The 19,870-nt window shown below is 44.6% G+C and overlaps 3 protein-coding genes across 10 annotated transcripts in view; 1 reads left to right on the forward strand and 2 right to left on the reverse strand.

The window, feature by feature from the left end:
• The window catches only part of LOC136947147 (clathrin coat assembly protein AP180-like), a 38,104-nt gene extending 30,571 nt beyond the window's left edge, over positions 1-7,533 (reverse strand). The window contains exons 1-6 of one of the 6 annotated variants that reach the window (XM_067241021.1): positions 6,941-7,533; positions 6,562-6,838; positions 3,417-3,559; positions 2,516-2,591; positions 1,469-1,571; positions 860-953 (exon numbers count right to left, since the gene is read on the reverse strand). In XM_067241021.1, coding sequence (XP_067097122.1) covers positions 860-953; positions 1,469-1,571; positions 2,516-2,591; positions 3,417-3,559; positions 6,562-6,691 — 546 coding nt within the window. In that variant the 5' untranslated portion in view covers positions 6,692-6,838; positions 6,941-7,533. The remainder of the gene's footprint in view (positions 1-859; positions 954-1,468; positions 1,572-2,515; positions 2,592-3,416; positions 3,560-6,561; positions 6,839-6,940) is intronic. The other 5 variants (XM_067241025.1, XM_067241020.1, XM_067241022.1 and 2 more) reach the window with 5 other exon arrangements.
• The window catches only part of LOC136947507 (adhesion G protein-coupled receptor F5-like), a 116,669-nt gene continuing 98,526 nt past the window's right edge, over positions 1,728-19,870 (reverse strand). Inside the window, exon 39 of the mRNA XM_067241606.1 lies at positions 1,728-1,886. The gene's annotated coding sequence lies outside the window, so the exon portion shown is untranslated. The remainder of the gene's footprint in view (positions 1,887-19,870) is intronic.
• Positions 7,459-19,853, forward strand: pgm3 (phosphoglucomutase 3). Of its 3 annotated transcripts, XM_067241026.1 has the most exons (14): positions 7,459-7,547; positions 8,331-8,445; positions 10,188-10,396; positions 11,838-12,022; positions 12,715-12,782; positions 14,600-14,733; positions 14,818-15,013; positions 15,631-15,788; positions 16,299-16,382; positions 16,650-16,748; positions 17,048-17,167; positions 17,399-17,521; positions 17,663-17,836; positions 19,319-19,853. In XM_067241026.1, the coding sequence occupies exons 3-14, from the start codon at positions 10,190-10,192 to the stop codon at positions 19,406-19,408; spliced, it is 1,638 nt and encodes a 545-aa protein (XP_067097127.1). In that variant the 5' UTR covers positions 7,459-7,547; positions 8,331-8,445; positions 10,188-10,189; the 3' UTR covers positions 19,409-19,853. The 3 variants fall into 3 exon arrangements, with proteins under 3 accessions (XP_067097127.1, XP_067097128.1, XP_067097129.1); XM_067241027.1 differs by lacking the exon at positions 7,459-7,547; XM_067241028.1 differs by lacking the exons at positions 7,459-7,547; positions 8,331-8,445 and adding an exon at positions 8,598-9,138.

Genomic DNA, 19,870 nt, shown 5'->3' on the forward strand with positions numbered 1-19,870 from the left:
TATCATTTTATTTGAAACTTCATTGAAAAGGTAAAGGCTGTGGACGTATACCAGACATTGTTAAGATACTCTGGTGTCTGTTTGAGTTTTTATATTCCTAAAAATATTATAAAAGTCTACATTTTTCAAAATGGTATGGGTAGTTTTCACCCGGTCCCTAACACGATGCTGCAAAGTAGCGTCTTCCGATTGTGAGACAAATGTCGAATATGAAACTAACTTCACCTCGGTCAATTAACACACTTTTTCAATGTATTTAGTGTGAAATGCTCCCACACCTTGGATGACTTGGGTCGTACTGATTTCTCTGCCTCCGCCAGAGTGTTTCAGAACAACGTTACTCAACAGCGTCTCTCCGATGGCCTTTCCTCTACCTCCGCTCCGTGCTCAACTAAACTTTTTTTTTTAAATACTCAAACATCTCCTTGACTTATTGAGTGGCGTAATAATCGCGCGACACAACGAATCGATAATGAAATTCGTTGCCAACGCTTTTAATAATCGATTTTAATTGGTTTCATCGATTCGTTGTTGCAGCCCTAGAGCATAGCTTTATCTGTACCAAATGGAAAAGTTTAGGAGCAGTTATAACATTTGAGACACATTTTTACAACATCTGGCTCCGCCCCTGCCTACCGCCACAAATATAATCACATTCTGTGGGAAACACTGACTATGTTAATAGAGGAAAAGAAAGAACTATGTTTATAGAGGAAGAAAGAGAGAGAACTGTTTATAGAGGAAGAGAGAGAACTATGTTTATAGAGGAAGAGAGAGAGTGTTCTCAGCAAGGGTCTGTATTGTGTTCATTCAAGTGTCCAGGTGAGTTCCACGTTGAGCCAGTGCAGATGAAACTCACATCAAACTCCAGCAGCGTGTCGATCTGGGCCTGCAGGATGGGCATGCCCTTCAGGAGTTTCTCAGGAGTCATGGTCCTCATCACCCCGTCAGCGCTGAGGACACAGCAGGTTCTCACTCACAGATTAGGACTAGGCTGGGTTATACTAACAACGGACTACAGATAATTATGACATATAAGGGTGCACTGGCACAAGATAAAAGGTAGAGTTATTCCTAAATTATGTTTAATTTATGACTTCCACTGCAGGCCATTAATAACCCTTTTTCTTTCATTATAATAAAAACATGTTATTTTTTGTAATTATGTTTTATTTTTATTTTTAAGAGAGATGTAATAAAGAAATAGCACAGGCCAATTAAGGGATGTGCAATATTACACCTATATTGCAGCAATATACTAGGAAGATTTTTTCCAGGGACTGGAAAGTTTTTGGGCAGAGGTAGACAGAAAATTACGTACACAAATCAGTTAGGTAAAGGGTCAGAGTTAGGTAGAGGGTCAAGGTTATGTAGATCCTGGTGACCTCTAACCCCAACTACAGCGAGGGCTGTGGAGACAACCTCATATGATGCTCTTTTACTGGCTACTATGGGATGACTGACATACCCTTTCTTGACCTTGGTGAAGTCGAAAGCCATCTGGCGATAGGCGAAGGCCTTCTCATTCAGGTAGCGGCCGTATCGTCTGATGAAGGTAGACATATCATATCCTACAAACGGGGACAAAATGCCATCCACACAGTCACCGTCTACAACTGTACATGTGAGATAACTGCATTCTCTCCTCTCTGTGACCTTTTAGTAAAAACATAATTTCATCAGGACACAAATTGTCTCAGTACAAGTGCTACAATACATCTTTTATCTAAAGGGGAGTCAGTTGGCTGAGCGGTGAGGGAGTCGGGCTAGTAATCCGAAGGTTGCCAGTTCGATTCCCGGTCATGCCAACTGACGTTGTGTCCTTGGGCAAGGCACTTCACCCTACTTGCCTCAGGGGAATGTCCCTGTACTTACTGTAAGTCGCTCTGGATAAGAGCGTCTGCTAAATGACTAAATGTAAATGTAAAGACTGATCTGTTAGTTATTGATTTTATTGAAGCATCTGATGCTGGTGCTCCTTGGGAGAGCTAGTTGTGCTAGCCTGGTCCTACTGGTCCATCAGAGCTAGCTGTGCTAGCCTGGTCCTACTGGTCCATCAGAGCTAGCCTGGTACTACTGGTCCATCAGAGCTAGCTGTGCTAGCCTGGTACTACTGGTCCATCAGAGCTAGCTGTGCTAGCCTGGTACTACTGGTCCAGGGTATTCCAATATTGAGACATGCAGCCTTGCCTGATAAATGGGGAGGGGAAGGGGAACAGAGAGGGGGTAGAAGAGGAGACATCTGTGTATTCCATGTCTACATGGTAACTGCTGGATGTTTGGCACGGTCCTTCATATGATTATCAGATCAGTGATTTCCTCTCTCTCCTCCCAGATAGCCCTACTCTCTATTCCGTCTTCTCTGCTTGTACAGTTATGAGGTAACACTCAGAGAGAAAGAGAGAGAGAGATAAAGGGAGACAGACAAACAGAAACAGAGAGAAAGGGAGAGAGACAGAGAGATAGAGACAGAGAGAGACAAGAGAGAAAAAGAGCACCTCAGTCCCATCCTTACCGTGAGAGCCAGTTTTGTCGATAAAGTTGCTGAGGTTGAACAGTGCTGTTCTGGATGCCAGGTACTGGATAAACCTCTGAGGAACACACAAACACACACAACACACATTAGAATAAGGGAGGGAGAGGGAGGATAGGGAGGCGAGGAGGGAGGGAGGTCCTCAGGTCTTGTCAGGGAAGCAGCTTTCAGCACCATGGACAGAGCAGCCTAACTCTTACCCTAACCAGAGCACTCTTGGGACTAATGACAACTCTACAACCTTCTCTGTCAGATTGAAAAGTAGGTTTAGTTTAAAGCAAAGCCTAACATGTAAGCTCCTTTTACCAAAAAAACCTCAGAATACTCTGATGATACTCATGGAGGCAGTCAAACTTACACATTTACTACACTTCAAATAACATCTGATTCTACAAATGACGTCAAGACCTCAAGATGGAAGCACAGGATTCTCTGTTACAGGAAATACACCTAAGAAACACCTCAAGCTACTACTTTTATCAAAGTATCCGGAAACCATTTTATGTTTATCTAGCATGGCTGTGCTAAATTAAGTAAGTAAATTAAATTAAGAACTGATACCAGAAAATTACAAGTACGGAGTATCTGTACTTCGTTACTTCCCATCTCTGGTTCTCTCTCACCCAAGAAATGCACCCCCTGCTAACTCTGACTCGGAAAGTGCCACATGCATGAAACTTACTCTGGTTACTCATACTCAAGTGGCTTAGAGAGAATAACATGAACCCTTCCTCTGCCTAGTCCCCTTAACATGAACCCCTGTTCTGCCTAGTCCCCTTAACATGAACCCCTGTTCTGCCTAGTCCCCTTAACATGAATCCCTGTTCTGCCTAGTCCCCTTAACATACTCTGCCCTCCTGAACCACCCTCTGGGCCTACTGACCTCGTTTCCATGGACACACATGTGGTGAGTAGTGACGAGGGCCTTGAAGACCACGACCCAGCTGGCGTTGGTGGCCCTTTCAAACAGCGTGTCGGCCATCTGAGGGATGTTGACGTTTGTGGCGTTGGTGGCGGAGATCAGATCTGCATCAGGAGAAGGAGCTGTTATGTTGCTGTTCATCGCTAGCGCAGGTCAGTACGTGTTCCAGAGAAGATCCATGGAAATGACTGGAACGGGCTGAATCCCAACATACTGCAGAGGTTAGGGTTAGGGTGGGTTAGGGTGGTTTAGGGTTAGGGTGGGTTAGGGTGGGTTAGGGTGGGTTAGGGTTAGGGTGGGTTAGGGTGGGAACCTCTGGGATCACACATCATCCCACACTTACCTTTGCATACACACCCACACAAACACCATTCTGCACAGACGTACACCAACCCAGCCCCCCTCCCCCACACTTACTCCTGAAGCAAGTCTAATGAGACAGATTCCTCACACATCCTCCCACACACACACACACACAGAAGATCCAAGGCCACACAAACACACAGAAATAATGCCATGTCATCCTCATCTCCCACATGGCATGGAGAGACAGACCTGAGACAAAAAGTCAACAGATTAATGCTAATCACTGTTGGGGGGTCTGGTGTGGTGCGGCGGACATGCATGCAATTAAACATACAGTGTGCACACACAGACACACTACAGCTAACTGCAGTTAGCATTCTACACAGACACACTACAGCTAACTGCAGTTAGCATGCTACACTGACACACTACAGATATCTGCACACAACCATACACAAACACACACCCATACTGACAATCACAACCATACAACCACACTTACAACCACATACTTGCACCACAGAAAATGACTAAAAGGCTGTTACATAACCTCTGCCACCAATTGGTAGGAGTTGAACTCAACATCTATGCACATCTATGCAGCGAAGTCCACACACCCTCCCTCTCTCAATTTCCAGGTCTACAGAATCCATCCCATTTTATACACACACACTCACACCTACACAGTACACACTCACACCTACACAGTACACATGTAGTACGGTACCCAAAGAGCACTTTTAAATACACACATTTATATTGATTAATGCCTTTTGTTTGTACGTGTGCGTGTGTGTATGTGTGTAACAAGGATTGACTGGTCTAAATAAAGAGTCTTACAGTAATCCCCAGTAGTCAGGAGAGCTTCTAGAATGAACCTGCAGCCATACAGGGTTAAGGTTAGCAGCCGTGTCCACAAGACAAACATGCTGGGTTAGGGTTAGTAGCCGTGTCCAGTGTCCACAAGACAAACATGCTGGGGGGTGGGGCGCACATGAAGGTGCTGTCATGTCCCTGAAGTAGACCAGTATGTTTCAGGGCTAACATGATGTCCCTGAAGTAGACCGGTATGTTTCAGGGCTAACATGATGTCCCTGAAGTAGGCCAGTATGTTTCAGGGCTAACATGATGTCCCTGAAGTAGACCGGTATGTGTCAGGGCTAACATGATGTCCCTGAAGTAGACCGGTATGTGTCAGGGCTAACATGATGTCCCTGAAGTAGACCGGTATGTGTCAGGGCTAACATGATGTCCCTGAAGTAGACCGGTATGTGTCAGGGCTAACATGATGTCCCTGAAGTAGACCAGTATGTTTCAGGGCTAACATGATGTCCCTGAAATAGACCGGTATGTGTCAGGGCTAACATGATGTCCCTGAAGTAGACCGGTATGTTTCAGGGCTAACATGATGTCCCTGAAGTAGACCGGTATGTTTCAGGGCTAACATGATGTCCCTGAAATAGACCGGTATGTTTCAGGGCTAACATGATGTCCCTGAATGTTTCTGGGCTAACATGATGTCCCTGAAGTAGACCGGTATGTGTCAGGGCTAACATGATGTCCCTGAAGTAGACCGGTATGTGTCAGGGCTAACATGATGTCCCTGAAGTAGACCGGTATGTGTCAGGGCTAACATGATGTCCCTGAAGTAGACCGGTATGTGTCAGGGCTAACATGATGTCCCTGAAGTAGACCGGTATGTGTCAGGGCTAACATGATGTCCCTGAAGTAGACCGGTATGTGTCAGGGCTAACATGATGTCCCTGAAATAGACCGGTATGTGTCAGGGCTAACATGATGTCCCTGAAATAGACCAGTATGTGTCAGGGCTAACATGATGTCCCATGGAGAGGTTCCTAGCAGTGCACAGTAGACTCAGTCCTGTTAGGGCTAACCCTAACCCTGCATGGACACAACCCACTGCAGTCCTTATACTAGCCTCGGCATTGTCACCTTTGGCTGTGTAAATAATGCATGCAAGTCATTGGGCTGATAACTGCATTATTCATCAGGAGAGTGGATCATTCGGTCTGAGTCCTGGCTCTGCAGACACACACAGGCTCATCCATACCCTGACTCGGCCATCGCCTGCTTTAGTCTGATGAATGCCTGGGTGATAGTGATTAACAACTTCATGCGGCTGTTCCTGTCTTCATACATGCCAGCATGGCACTGTGAGGTCTAACATTTCAATAAAACACTCCTGAATAATACAGACCTGAAGTTGCAAACTAGGTATGCTGGTCTCTGTGGTCTTAAACTACCCTGACCTGATGTTAGACCGATTATTTTAGAGAATGTCTAAGTCCCTAACCCTAGTCCTTACCACAATCACTAAACTAATCTAGGGAAGATTATTTTGAGATAATAAAATGCAAAACATACAGAAAGATATTCACACCGGTTGAATGTCCTGCAAGGCACAGGTAAGGTAAAAAGAGTGTGTTTGGTGTAAAATGTGTTGGAACAGGTCCCATGTATGTGTCAGTCTTGATTCATGACAACTGCTTCAATCACTGTGAAGAAGAGAGGTCAGCACTGGGGTCATCTCCAAGGAAACATCAATGCTGGCATACCTCCCCTCACACTGGGTAAGATCAGCAAGGTGAATACACATCAGCACTGGCCAGATATATCTGCAGGCCATGAATTTTGTGGATGGTGATACATTAATACTCAATTTGTGACAAATTGTGTATGTTCCTTCACGTGCATGTGTACCTGCAATGCTCAATTTAAACTGGGTGTGTTGACATCATGTCCAGAACCACAGTAATGGGCTCATGCTCAGGCTACTCACACTCAAGGTGCTTCTTCTTCGGCGCCATCACCTCGTGAGTGGTGGCTTTGCAGACGGCACGAGCCATGTCTGATCCCGTCAGCTGGTATTGCGCAGCGGCAATGCGATCTGTGAGCGTCTGCCCCGACATTTTCTCCCCGTATAGTAGACCACCTCAGGAATTACGTTCACCAGGTCGATTAAAAAATTATCCGAAACCGCTTTCGACACGGAAAATGTGTATCACCAAATTCCGGTGCAGTCCTCTCCCTCACGGGTAGGCCTATGACCTTCTGGACTGGCGACAAATAGCACAATTTGAATAATACAAATAAAGAGCAATTGTTTATGTTTCAAATCATTATATTACATATGTGAGCGTTCACATGGACAGACTTACGCAAGATGGCCAATATTCGTCGTGTCCCTTAGTAAGCTAGGCTTCCGTTCAGTTCAGCACCTTGGATAAAGCTAGCGACTCTTACGTAACACTACGCTAGCCGTGAAATCTATTTTATCACCCCACAGCAATAACAAAAAACTATATTAGATTCTTACGACAGTGTGGCGCTTTATAACACGTCAGAATGGTTTGGGTAAAGTCTTCAACCTCAATTCAAATCTAGGCTATTCCTTCTAGCAGTAGCCTGGCATTGGATAGACGGCCAATTGCTTCCTCACCTTAGTCACCGGAATACACGAGAAAAGACAAGCACGGGTGGAATGCAGTGCTATCTAAATAACGGTTTTTCAGTAATGACGCGACGTGAGCCCGGCTGCTCGTGAACTAGGCTATAATCTACACTCCGGACCTTTTTCAGGATGAGGAGTCCAAATGAGATGCTTTGCCCTTCTCCTCTGTCGACAGTAGCTGCGCTCCTTTCCCCCTCTGGCGGTCACCAACTCTGACGCTGGCGCGAGCAACCTACAGGAGTAGCTATTGGAGAGATGCTCGAGAAAATGTATTGTTCAATTCCACTGACTCATTTGATTATTTATTTATTCATGTAAGTGCCTATATTATATCTACCTTCTCCTCTCCCAGTGTCAGTATATACAAAGACAGGGTCAGATGACTTGGTTAACAAACACTTACGGTATCCTACCGTATCATGTTAGTGGCCGCAATGGTGCGTTCTTAAAGGGGACTATCGTAGGTATAGGATGGCTGGGAGGTGTGTGAACTAGCCGTGACTAAAGAAACGGATGTATTCTGACATGATAATTTGCTTTTGTGCGGGTTTTAACGGCAATTACAAGTGGCTAGGAAAAAAGGATAGTCCTAGCTTCGCCTACTACGTAGGCTGTTTCCTCCAGTGTGTAGGTAGCCTATACCGCGCTTACCAGAAGCACGAATATCATTATGCACCAACAGTTAATTTAGTTTGTTTCCAAATGCACTACTGTTGCCTGTGTAGTAGCCTACACAATGTGTACGCAAATGGTAGTGTGTCTATGAAACGACGTTAATATAAAATAAGCCTACATCGAATATTATAGACATTGTCCAGAATGCGTGTTGCAGACTACAAAACGTGAGTATGAACTGTGTGTGAACTGGACAGTAACTACTAACCCTAACCCACCCGGGCAACTGAAACGGTCTGGGTTCTTTGAGGCTTGCAAGACCAGAAGGTCGGATATTGCTTCCTAATATGTTTGTGCTGCTGGACCTTTTGAAAGTTTAAGAAAGTGTTCATGGCTGTTTCAGTACAAGTGTTTTCTTTGTAGGTCACTTAAAAGATTATCACCTAAAACATATTCAATTTGTCCGTTTGTGCGCATCACAGGGTTTTGCCTTGCTGAGGGCGGGGTTATGTGACGTATCAGGAACTTCAGCCACGTCGCAGAGTTACCCGGAAGGTTTTTGTCCCTCAACAGTTTTGCTCACACAACTGGCATTAAGTAAGTTACAACAACATAATATTGAAAACAAAATACGATTTATTTTAGTTGATAGAAACTGTTTCATTGATACTCTTTCAGATTAAATCATTCACGAGCTGAGTATGCATACGTTTAATAGACATTCCGGTAGATACTTTTACCATTCACTCAATGAGGTCAGTATCATTGCAGACGCTGTTGATGTATGCACTTTTGTGAGAAACTAGAGAGGGTGCGTCCGTTGCAGCCCCAGCTGACATATGTTTTGCTGTATCACCTTCAAACCTATTGTTTATCGATCGCATACTGAATCAATGGATTTGGTCGCAACAAATCCTTTCAATGTAGTCTACCACCAATGAAAAATATTTTCTTTCTCCAAATGTTTGATGGGATATCTCACCTTTCAAACAGCCTGAAAGATGCATTCAAGGTTTACCAGCATCCCTTCCATGCAATTCCCGAGATTAATCAGTAATCTGTCCCACTACAATAGCTCAACACAGCGCAGGGAAAACAAAGCTGACAACCTAGGATAGCTAACTGGTTGGTAGTACTGTAGCTGGCTACCAGCTGTCATATCCAATGCTTTGGATAACTGCATATCAGTAACAGAAGAGCAAATTGGCAGATATAATGTACCATTTTGCTCACCGGAGAAGCTGGCTGTGCTCCGTTTTGCTCCTAGCTTCAGACCTGACCCCCGGACCGGTAAGTAACTTGAACAGCTGAGCTAACTAGCTATATCTCTAATGCTGTGTCGGATTGCTGGAGCTAACCAGTACAAAGGGTTAAAATACAGGGTGTTGATATCACAGCCTGGAAACATAGCTAGTAGAGCCAGACCGATAAAGGATTTTTAAGGCCGATACCGATACAAATATTTGGTGTTTTAAAAATCCGATATTCCGATATATCGGCCGATATATATAAAAAACTAATTTCAGAAACGCGTAACAAAATATAAACAGATTTCCATAACACTCTGCCCGACTCTGGCTGGATCAGCTGGTTGTAGGGTTTGTGGCGTTCTAAACACGAGTGTTTCCAACAGGGATGTTGTAGAGTGCCCTCTGGTGGACAAACTATGCAAAGCCAACAATCATAACATGGTTGAAGGGTGTTTCGTCCGTCTTTTAATTATTTCTTTATATTCAGTTATAGGCCATTATGAGCCTTGATTTTGTACCTTGTTTGTATTGTGAAGGCATAATAAAAATTAAACTATCGGGCATTATAAATGCCGATACCGATAGTTTGGAAAATGCCTAATATTGGCCCGCCGATAAATTGGTCGGGCTCTAATAGCTAGCTACATAAGACGTTATCACCCTGGCCTGTGCCTGAAGCCTTTCTGCAGCTGTCTGTTTGCAGATTTAGCTAGCTAGCTGTCTCCCAGAAGCTAACGAGCTACTGAACTGATGTTCTGATTGGCTGGGTGTGGCATTTATCTCAGTATAACTCGAGACAACTATCAACTCGGCAGAAAACTTCCCTCCGTATGCCTTTGCCTCGTCCATTAGTTGTACATAGCAGGTTAAGTTATCCCTTACTTCTCATACAAGGTGTTGCGTGAGAAATGGTTGAAATGCGTGAGACTTGTGTGGCCTGAAAGGCAAGCACACCCAATGAACGGTGGTGTCGGTAATAGTAATGCAAACGTTTATTAATTACATTACACCAAGGTCTGAGAGAGATGTTGAAGAGTATGGTCAGCCTAGGTCTCAACCAGTCAACGTCACTCCTTTGCTGTCTGTCAGGAATGGCGCAGTTCGAGGAGGTATCCCGGAAGTCCGCTCTCCACACCAAGCCAGAAGGCCTAGTGCTGCAGTACGGCACGGCAGGGTTCAGGACCAGCGCCAGACTCCTCGACCACGTCATGTTCCGCATGGGCCTGCTGGCCACGCTGCGCTCCAGGAAGACCCGAGCCATCATAGGAGTCATGGTCACCGCGTCACACAACCCTGAGGTCTGCTGCAACCCTTACTCTATAACTACTGGATCTTGTGAATAATATAGTAATATGACCCCAAAGTACTGTAGTGTAGAGCATGGTATCTGTCTCTGGGCTGGAGTTGGTATGCTAAGAATAGTGTCTTGGTATTTTTAAAGGAAGGTTGTCAACTATTGATTTGGTTTCCGGTGAACTGTTCTGTTTCTACTACTCCCTCCCTCCATCCTTCTATTTTTAGGGTTTCTCCGGTAGGAGGAAACCTATTGTTTTTGTTAGTATTCTTATAATTTTTCTTCTTCTCCATGAAATGGCTCAATAGCTCAAAAGTCCTTGGGCCGACTTTTTCACAAATTTCACATGATACAACAGGTCACTCACTACTCCCAGACCGCTAATGGCCCTCGTACGCCCATAGGTGACGCTATAAGCCATGCCCAAAGTCTACGTGATTTCCCCATTATTATTCTGCATTTTCATTGCGCCCCATTACTCCAAAATGCCAGAAAATTGGTATAAATGCCTTATTTCTCATCAGGAACAAAAAAGCCTCAAGGACCCATGAGGTCTGCCATGATAGATTTTGCTGTACTGTCCAAATTTGGTACAACCTTCCAAACCATTCTCCTCATGAACCATAGATCCAATCGACTTGAACTTTTTTCAAAATTGCTGAAAGGGGTGTATTTATGTAAATGTCCACATACCTCAATATCTTTGTGTCAATAAATCAAATATAATTTTAAGTGATGGTTTTTCAAACCTAATAGGGTTCAAGATGACATCACTCTGAAGTACCATAAACAATTTCACCTTGGTATGTCAAAATGTGATTGAATTAGAGCTGTTTAAACTTTGGCCAAATCTAACAACACTTACCACAGGAGAAACAGCTTACTTTTTTTATACAGTAACTGACAACAACAATATACAACACTGAGAATAGCTCAATGGGCTAAGACAGGGTACTGTAAAGTGTAAGGTCATAGGTTCAAGTCCATTCACAGCCTTTGGGCCTGTCATTACTCAGATTTTCTGTTTAGTTGAACAGGATGACATCATTCTGAAGTACCATACGCAATTTCACCTTGATATGTCCAAAGATGACTGAATTACAGCTGCTTGAACTTTGTCCCAAAGCTAACCAAAGCCTTTTCTATTCATATAAACTCAACAGTTGATGTGTAGCAGAGACGATAGAGAGGCTGACTTGCAACCTCATGCCTTTGAGTTTGAATCTCCATTCAGCCTGTTGTTGTTTGCCAAACATGAAGCAATTTTGCTCTCTTGTTGTCCAACTCTTGACCTTCTACAATGTACATTTTTATAATATTCCCCATATCCTCCCCATTTTGCGGAGGAACCCGCATCGCTGCTTGCAGTTCTATTTTGTTTTATTCCTTTTCTCTCTGAAAACCTTTCTCTTTTATATGCTCCCTCCCTCCCTCCATCTGTCCAGGAGGATAATGGGGTTAAGCTGGTGGACCCTATGGGGGAGATGGTGGCCTCGGCATGGGAAGGCTATGCCACCGCGCTGGCCAACGCTGAGCAGGACACTCTCGTTGCGGCTCTGGAGGACGTCATCGAGAGAGAAGCCATCAGCATGGACCAGCAGGCCAGTGTCTTCCTGGGCAGAGACACTAGGTACACGTTCCTGTTTACAGCATGCTAGCCCAGGCTGTAAACAGCATACTGCACATATCTAGCCCAGCCTGTACACAGCATCCTGCACATACCTAGCCCAGCCTGTACACATCATACTGCACATATCTAGCCCAGGCTGTAAACAGCATACTGCACATATCTAGCCCAGCCTGTACACAGCATACTGCACATATCTAGCCCAGCCTGTGCACAGCATACTGCACATATCTAGCCCAGGCTGTAAACAGCATACTGCACATATCTAGCCCAGCCTGTACACAGCATACTGCACATATCTAGCCCAGCCTGTACACAGCATACTGCACATATCTAGCCCAGCCTGTACACAGCATACTGCACATATCTAGCCCAGCCTGTACACAGCATAATGCACATATCTAGCCCAGCCTATACACAGCATACTGTACAGATTGCTAGTCCAGTGAATAATATTATGTACAATAAAAAATGTATTCAATTAGCTGTCGCTTAGGGCCGCTTTCTTCCAAAGCGACCTACAGAGGAATTTAAACCAGCAACCTTTTGATCTGTAGTCTAATGCTCTACCCCTGAGCTATACCAGAGGGTTAGAGAGACACAGCGCGGTCAGATGAACTGATACAGTAGGATGTTCTTCACCATGCAAGAAGGCTGGAGATGTTACTTTGTGAAACGTTGTCCTATTTCTCCAGAAGCAGCAGCGATAGCCTATCACAGGCAGTGTTGGATGGAGTTTCTGCCCTCGGAGGTCAGAGCAGAGGTGAGTGTTCTCCTCAACTCTCACTGATTGGTCCATGCTTGTGTCCTACTAGACTACATTTACATTTATGCATTTAGCAGACGCTTTTATCCAAAGCGACTTCCACGAGAGAGCTTTACAAAAGTGCATAGGTCACTGATCATAACAACGAGATAGCCCCAACATTGCGAGCAGCCAAAACATGAAGCATACATTGTGAAAAACCAAATAAGTGCCAAAGGGAAGAACCATAAGAGCATGCAGTTAAACAAGTCAAAATTAAACAACATGAAACTCAAAAAGTGCAAGTGTGTACCTATAGAAAAACAGCCCTAACCCTAACCCATCAACAGTAAAATATTTCACAGTGAGTACAAGAATTTAAATCCGTTACAACTAACCAACAAGAGTAACAAGTCTCTCAATAAGAGTCATTGTGATCCTGGAGGAAACTAGAATCAGAATCTGAATGGGTTTTATTCGCCATCAAAGTTTGCACAGACAAGGAATTTCTTTTGGCAGGAAGGTGCAAACATTAAACATATAGGAATCTAAAATTTTAATATGAGGACTAACTATACTAAGGGTACATAACTAGCAATACTAAGTGGAATTAGAATTAAAATAAACTATAAAATATAAAATAAAATATAAGTTGCAGTAATTTACAATATAGGTCCAGCAAAACATTCCTAAGACTAAGGCCGAATCCCAATACTCTGTCTTACCCCTACCCCTTAGTTTACCCCTAGCCCTTGTGTCTCGAAACTGAGGGGTAAGGGCTACATAGCCCTATGAAATGAAACACCACTTGGTTACGTATATCGATGTCTATAAATGCCTATTACTGCTGTTTTTAATGTTGTATTCTTTATTTTTGCTGTTTTTAAATGTTATTTGTACGGTGTCCTTGAGTGCCGAGAAAGGCGCCTTTAAATAAAATGTATTATTATTGTCTCCAAAGCAAGTAGTGTTATGCACTGATATCAAATGAAATTCGTTTGGAATCCGCTGCTAATGGAGTTTAATTAAGACTGTAGACATGCATGGAGTCCATTCAAGTCCACTGTTATGATCAGTGACCTATGCACTTTGTAAAGCTCTCTCTTGGAAGTCGCTTTGGATAAAAGCGTCTGCTAAATGAATAAATGTAAATGTAAGTCTAATCAGCAATGTAAAATCAACAATGTAACGTTAGCGTAGCAAACTAGCGATTTAAAAAAACGTTTAAATTAACCCTTGTGCTGCCTTCGGGTAACATGACCCTAAGGTTCATAACGAACCATCGTTGTGTTTACCCAATTTTACCCAATACAAAAACAAATTTAACCTTCGCAATGTTGGGGGTCTGAGACAGCCCAACGGTTAAAAGAAAATGCTTCACTTTGTTTTTGTATGCGGTAAAGTTGTCGCAATACGATGGTGGGTCACAATGACTAATGTCAGAATGAGCCGAAGATAACACAAGGGTTAAGAACATGGTTGCAAATACATATAGGACTGTGTAGAGCACAAAACAAGACTGTCATCATTTTTTAATCAGTTATTTAAGCCGAAAATATTACATTTATGGGACTCTGGATGATCTGTCCGCCATTGTTGCAGGTAGCGGAGTATTCACATACCCCTTGGTTTCAAGTAAGCTCCCGAGCTCACTTGGTTTTAAGGGGTGTATACCCCTTTGTCTTAGCCCTACCCCTCGATCAAAAAGAGTATTGGGACACTTACTTTCACGGGAACGCGGAAAACTAAGGGCTAGGGGTAAGGGGTAAGGGTAAGACTATAAGAGTATTGGGATTCTGCCTATGTCTGATTGGTCCATGCTTGTGTCCTACTAGATTATGGCAAGGTGACGACACCCCAGCTTCACTACATGGTGTGCTGCCAGAACACACAGGGTCGCTATGGAGACGCTACAGTCGAGGGCTACTACCAGAAGCTGTCTCGGGCCTTCATCCAACTTACCAAGAATGTAAGAACCCTAACCTGCCTGCCTGACAGGTATCCACCAATCCCTCTTCTTCCAGGTGTCTAACCTCCATAACTCCTCCTCCAGGTGTCTAACCGTACAGACGACCAGAAACACCTCCTGGTGGATGGGGCTAACGGGATCGGGGCTCTGAAAGTATGTGAGCTGGAGAGATACCTTCAGCAGGAGCTCAAGCTCTCCCTAGTCAACGACGGCAGCAGCGGGAAACTCAACCACCTGTGTGGAGCAGACTATGTCAAGATGCAGCAGAAATCACCTGCAGGTAGCGCTGGGAGGGGGAGGTGGGGCTGGGAGGAGGGCGGGGGAGGAGGGGGGAGGTGGGGACTGAGAGCAGGAGGGGGAGGAGGGGGGTGAAAACAAGGTGGAGAAGAGGGATGAGGTGGGGCTGTATATAGTATATAGGTGTGTGTGTTTGTCCCCCCAGGTCTAGATCAGGCTACAGGTGTGTGTTTGTCCCCCCAGGTCTAGATCAGGCTACAGGTGTGTGTTTGTCCCCCCAGGTCTAGATCAGGCTACAGGTGTGTGTTTGTCCCCCCAGGTCTAAATCAGGCTACAGGTGTGTGTTTGTCCCCCCAGGTCTAAATCAGGCTACAGGTGTGTGTTTGTCCCCCCAGGTCTAGATCAGGCTACAGGTGTGTGTTTGTCCCCCCAGGTCTAAATCAGGCTACAGGTGTGTGTTTGTCCCCCCAGGTGTAGATCAGGCTACAGGTATGTGTTTGTCCCCCCAGGTCTAGATCAGGCTACAGGTGTGTGTTTGTCCCCCCAGGTCTAGATCAGGCTACAGGTGTGTGTTTGTCCCCCCAGGTCTAGATCAGGCTACAGGTGTGTGTTTGTCCCCCAGGTCTAGATCAGGCTACAGGTGTGTGTTTGTCCCCACAGGTGTGGAGATGAGGGCAGGGGAGCGCTCCTGCTCCTTTGACGGGGATGCAGACCGGATTGTCTACTACTACAGAGACTCAGCAGGGAGCTTCCATCTGCTGGACGGAGACAAGATCGCCACACTCATCAGCACCTACCTGAAGGACCTGCTCACACAGGTACACACACACAGGTACACACACAGGTACACACACAGGTACACACACACAGGTACACACACACACAGGTGCACACACACTCACACAATGTGTTGCTTTGATGCATTCTTATGGCATGTAAGACCATTTTTGCCTTATTCTTTCAGCTGCAACCTTGATAGTTAAACAGTCTTGGAACCAAATTTAAAAAGAAATATTTACAGAACATAATTCAAGTTAGTGTTAGGTCTAACTATTTCCTTCCTAAGAAATACTCTAACCATTCATACTTTTAGGAATGATGATTCTGTTTTCCAAGAATGAATTGGTTAGTAGGCGGTGCTTTTATACGTGTTAATCTGTGATCTCGAACATAACCTGCTCCCAAACCCCATGGCAATGTATCCCGGTAACAAGTGACCCACCATTGTGACACTGAAGACCAGGTTAAACCTGAAGATACCTCGTTTACCCCAAATCCTGCTTGATAGTTCAGCTCTTTGATCTGGCTGTGCTTCTGTGATCCTGCAGGCTGGGCTGGACCTGCAGATAGCTGTGGTGCAAACAGCATACGCTAATGGGAGCTCCACAGACTACTTAGAAAATACCATGAAGGTGAGAAACACACACAACCCCACACACACTCACACACACACACATATACATACACACTACCTAGCAAATACCATGACGGTGAGAAACACACACACACAGGCACATACACAACCACATACACATGCATCAACATGCACACACATACACACAAACATACATACTCATGTAGCATACTTGTACTTAAAGAATAGATGCATCTAATGGGACGATGGCAGAACCTGGGTTCCTGTTTTGCTGTTGTATAAAAGTGCGCTTGTTTTCTCCCAGGTGAAGGTGAAGTGCACCAAGACGGGAGTGAAGCACCTCCACCACGCAGCTCAGGAGTTCCACATCGGGGTCTACTTTGAGGCCAACGGCCATGGAACTGTGAGTCCACACACACACTGTCTGGTACACACTACACGCACACACACACTGTCTGGTACACACTACACGCACACACACACTGTCTGGTACACACTACACGCACACACACACTGTCTGGTACACACTACTAATGAACATCATTAATACATTTGTGTGTTTGTTCTGGTTGTGTTTCAGGTGTTGTGGTTGTGTTTCAGCTGTTGTGGTTGTGTTTCAGGTGCTGTGGTCATGTTGTGGTTGTGTTTCAGCTGTTGTGGTTGTGTTTCAGGCGCTGTGGTCATGTTGTGGTTGTGTTTCAGGTGCTGTTCAGTGCAGCAGCAGAAGACAGGATCCTGCAGCTGTCTCAGGACCCCAACATCAACGACGAGAGGAAGAGAGCAGCGTTCCTGCTCCAGAACACGGTCGACCTCATCAACCAGGTAGGACCTCATCAACCAGGACTAATATATTCCAGGAGATGATTTTGTAGACTTTTTTATGACTTATATCGGTTTTATTATGCTTTCGCACCATCTCCCCCCACTTCTGTCTACTTCTACCTCTTTTCTTCTCTTCTTCCCTCCCTTTCTCTGCCTCTCCCTCTCTCTCCACCTACCTCTCTCCTGCCTCTCTCCCACTCTTACTCCCACTCCCTCTCCCTCTTTCTCTAGACAGTGGGTGATGCCATCTCAGACATGTTGTTGATAGAGGCTGTGCTGGCCATCAGGGGCATGACTGTTCAACAGTGGGACTCGATCTACACAGACCTGCCCAACAGGCAGCTCAAAGTCAAGGTGTGTGTGTCTTCTGGACCTGTAGAGGCTGCTGCTAGCATGAACACGTGTATCTCTACACCTCTAGAGCTACGCTGCTAGCATGAACACAACGGTAGGACAAACACACATGGTGTTTGACAGCAGGCGTGTGGCCTGCAGGTGGCAGAGCGGGGGGTGATCGTCACCACGGACGCTGAGAGGAGGACGCTGAGCCCTGCAGGACTACAGGAAGCCATTGACTCCCTGGCCAGGAAGTACGGGCAGGGACGCGCCTTCGTACGGCCGTCTGGGACGGAGGACATCGTCAGGGTGTATGCAGAAGCAGCCAATCAGGTGAGACAGGAGAGCTGGCTTGTGTGTGTGTGTGTGTGTGTTTCCCATACATTGATTTATTTGTGGTGCCCGGCCACATAAAAAAATTGACTGTCACAAATTTATTTAAGTAAAAGTTTTTACTGTTTACCTGATTTCATTGTAGATTTGCATGCGTCGCATTGATTCTCAGCCCCCTTCTTGCCCTGCTCGCGTTCTCTCTCCCCCTGTGCATGCTCTCAATCAATGCGCGGGACGAACAGCCTTTTCCTTCAGAAAAGAGGGCCGGAGAATAAATCCAGAGTTTACGAACGGTTAGGCCCAATCCCAATGTCCACCCTCACAGACTCGGGTATTTGACGCCTGGGACTGGCTGAGAAGCGCCCTGAACGGCTACGAATGGCGCAAGGCTGTTCACACTAACCCTAACCCAAGGCTGTTCATACTAACCCAAGGCTGTTCACACTAACCCTAACCCAAGGCTGTTCACACTAACCCTAACCCAAGGCTGTTCACACTAACCCTAACCCAAGGCTGTTCACACTAACCCTAACCCAAGGCTGTTCACACTAACCCAAGGCTGTTCACACTAACCCTAACCCAAGTTTAGGGTTAGTGTGTTTAGGGCTGTCAAATCGTCAAGTGTGCGAGGCCTCTTTCGCAGACATTTTGAGCCCTTTACGCACCCTTTTCGTTTGTCTGCATTTTTGCAGACTTTAGCTAAGGGCATTGTCCACAATTCACATCATTGTGACATGTAACGCGAGGGTTACCAGGGGAAGCCCAGAAGCTAGAGAAAAATCCCGGCAACCCGCCTAACCCTAACCCGACAAGAAGAAGAAGAACGGAAAACAAACAACCCTGACATAAACATAGTTAGAAATAAAACTGAACTTGTAAGTTTAAAAACAAAGCTCACTGATGGTTAATATAGCTAGAACTCTGTGTAGGTAGTGTTTTGATGATAAATTCTAAATATGCTTTCATCACATTTGATCCAACAACATTACTATTTTGCCGATAATGCAGCAAATGCTGTCCCATTCCAAATTATAGCATTTTGAGCCCTTGCAGCATCTTGTACTCAATCACTTACTAGGACGTCAAGTAAGTCTGTCAGAGTTTAGGGGGGACATTGGGATTGGGCCGTAGTATCATAATTATATGCACAAATTTGTCCAAAACTGATATTCAAGTTAAATATAATAATATTCATAGTTAAATACATTCATCAAATATAACAATATAAATCCAACCTAATGGGTATATACATTCAAAAAGCGATTTAAAAACTTTTTCTTTATTTACACTAACATCAAAACGATACTAGGACATAGGTTTGGGATAAGCCCCTAATGTTGACAACGTCTGACTCCGCCCCTGTCTACTCCACAAATAGAATCTAATTGTGGGAAACACTGGTGCGTGTGTGTGATGCAGATCTGATGGTGTGTGTGTGTGTTGCAGGAGATCTGATCTTGTGTGTGTGTGTGTGTGTTGCAGGAGAGTGCAGACGCCCTGGCCTATGAAGTTAGTCTAGCAGTACACCGCCTTGCTGGGGGAGTGGGAGAGGAGCCCAAACCTCCTCAGTAGAGAGATCACACACACACCACAATGGAGTGTAAGCTATGCTAATGCTAGCTATTGTAATGCGAGCTAAATTAATGATAGCTATGTTAATGATAGCTATGCTAATACTAGCACATGCAGTGCCAATCTTATAACTTCAGGGGTCTCACAACAGCTTCGACATGTCAATGTAAGCGTATTTAATGTATTAAATAGGCTTTTCTTACAGACTGGAATAATCTACTCTATTGAGCTTATTTTACACTTTCTGATGTTAATTCATATTTTGTTGGTATAAAATTACTATATAAAATCTTATTGTGTTTCATAATTATAATTTTTTTAAAGGCTGATTTTGCTGCTATACAGTATATCATGGGGAAATTGATATGAAAACTGCTTGATTTTTCATCATTACATTATATGAATGCAAACTGTAGCAAATAAACCTACAAGTCTGAACTAAGAACACAGGAATGATGCTAT

Source organism: Osmerus mordax, chromosome 8 (assembly GCF_038355195.1).
Source record: "Osmerus mordax isolate fOsmMor3 chromosome 8, fOsmMor3.pri, whole genome shotgun sequence".
Lineage (NCBI taxonomy): Eukaryota > Metazoa > Chordata > Actinopteri > Osmeriformes > Osmeridae > Osmerus > Osmerus mordax.

Excerpts from the sequence above, each read along its gene's own strand:
- pgm3 (XM_067241026.1), top strand. The coding sequence starts at position 10,190 with ATGGCGCAGTTCGAGGAGGTATCCCGGAAGTCCGCTCTCCACACCAAG. Across the intron at positions 16,383-16,649 it reads ACTTAGAAAATACCATGAAG|GTGAAGGTGAAGTGCACCAA; the intron begins GTGAGAAACACA and ends GTTTTCTCCCAG. Across the intron at positions 16,749-17,047 it reads AGGCCAACGGCCATGGAACT|GTGCTGTTCAGTGCAGCAGC; the intron begins GTGAGTCCACAC and ends GTTGTGTTTCAG.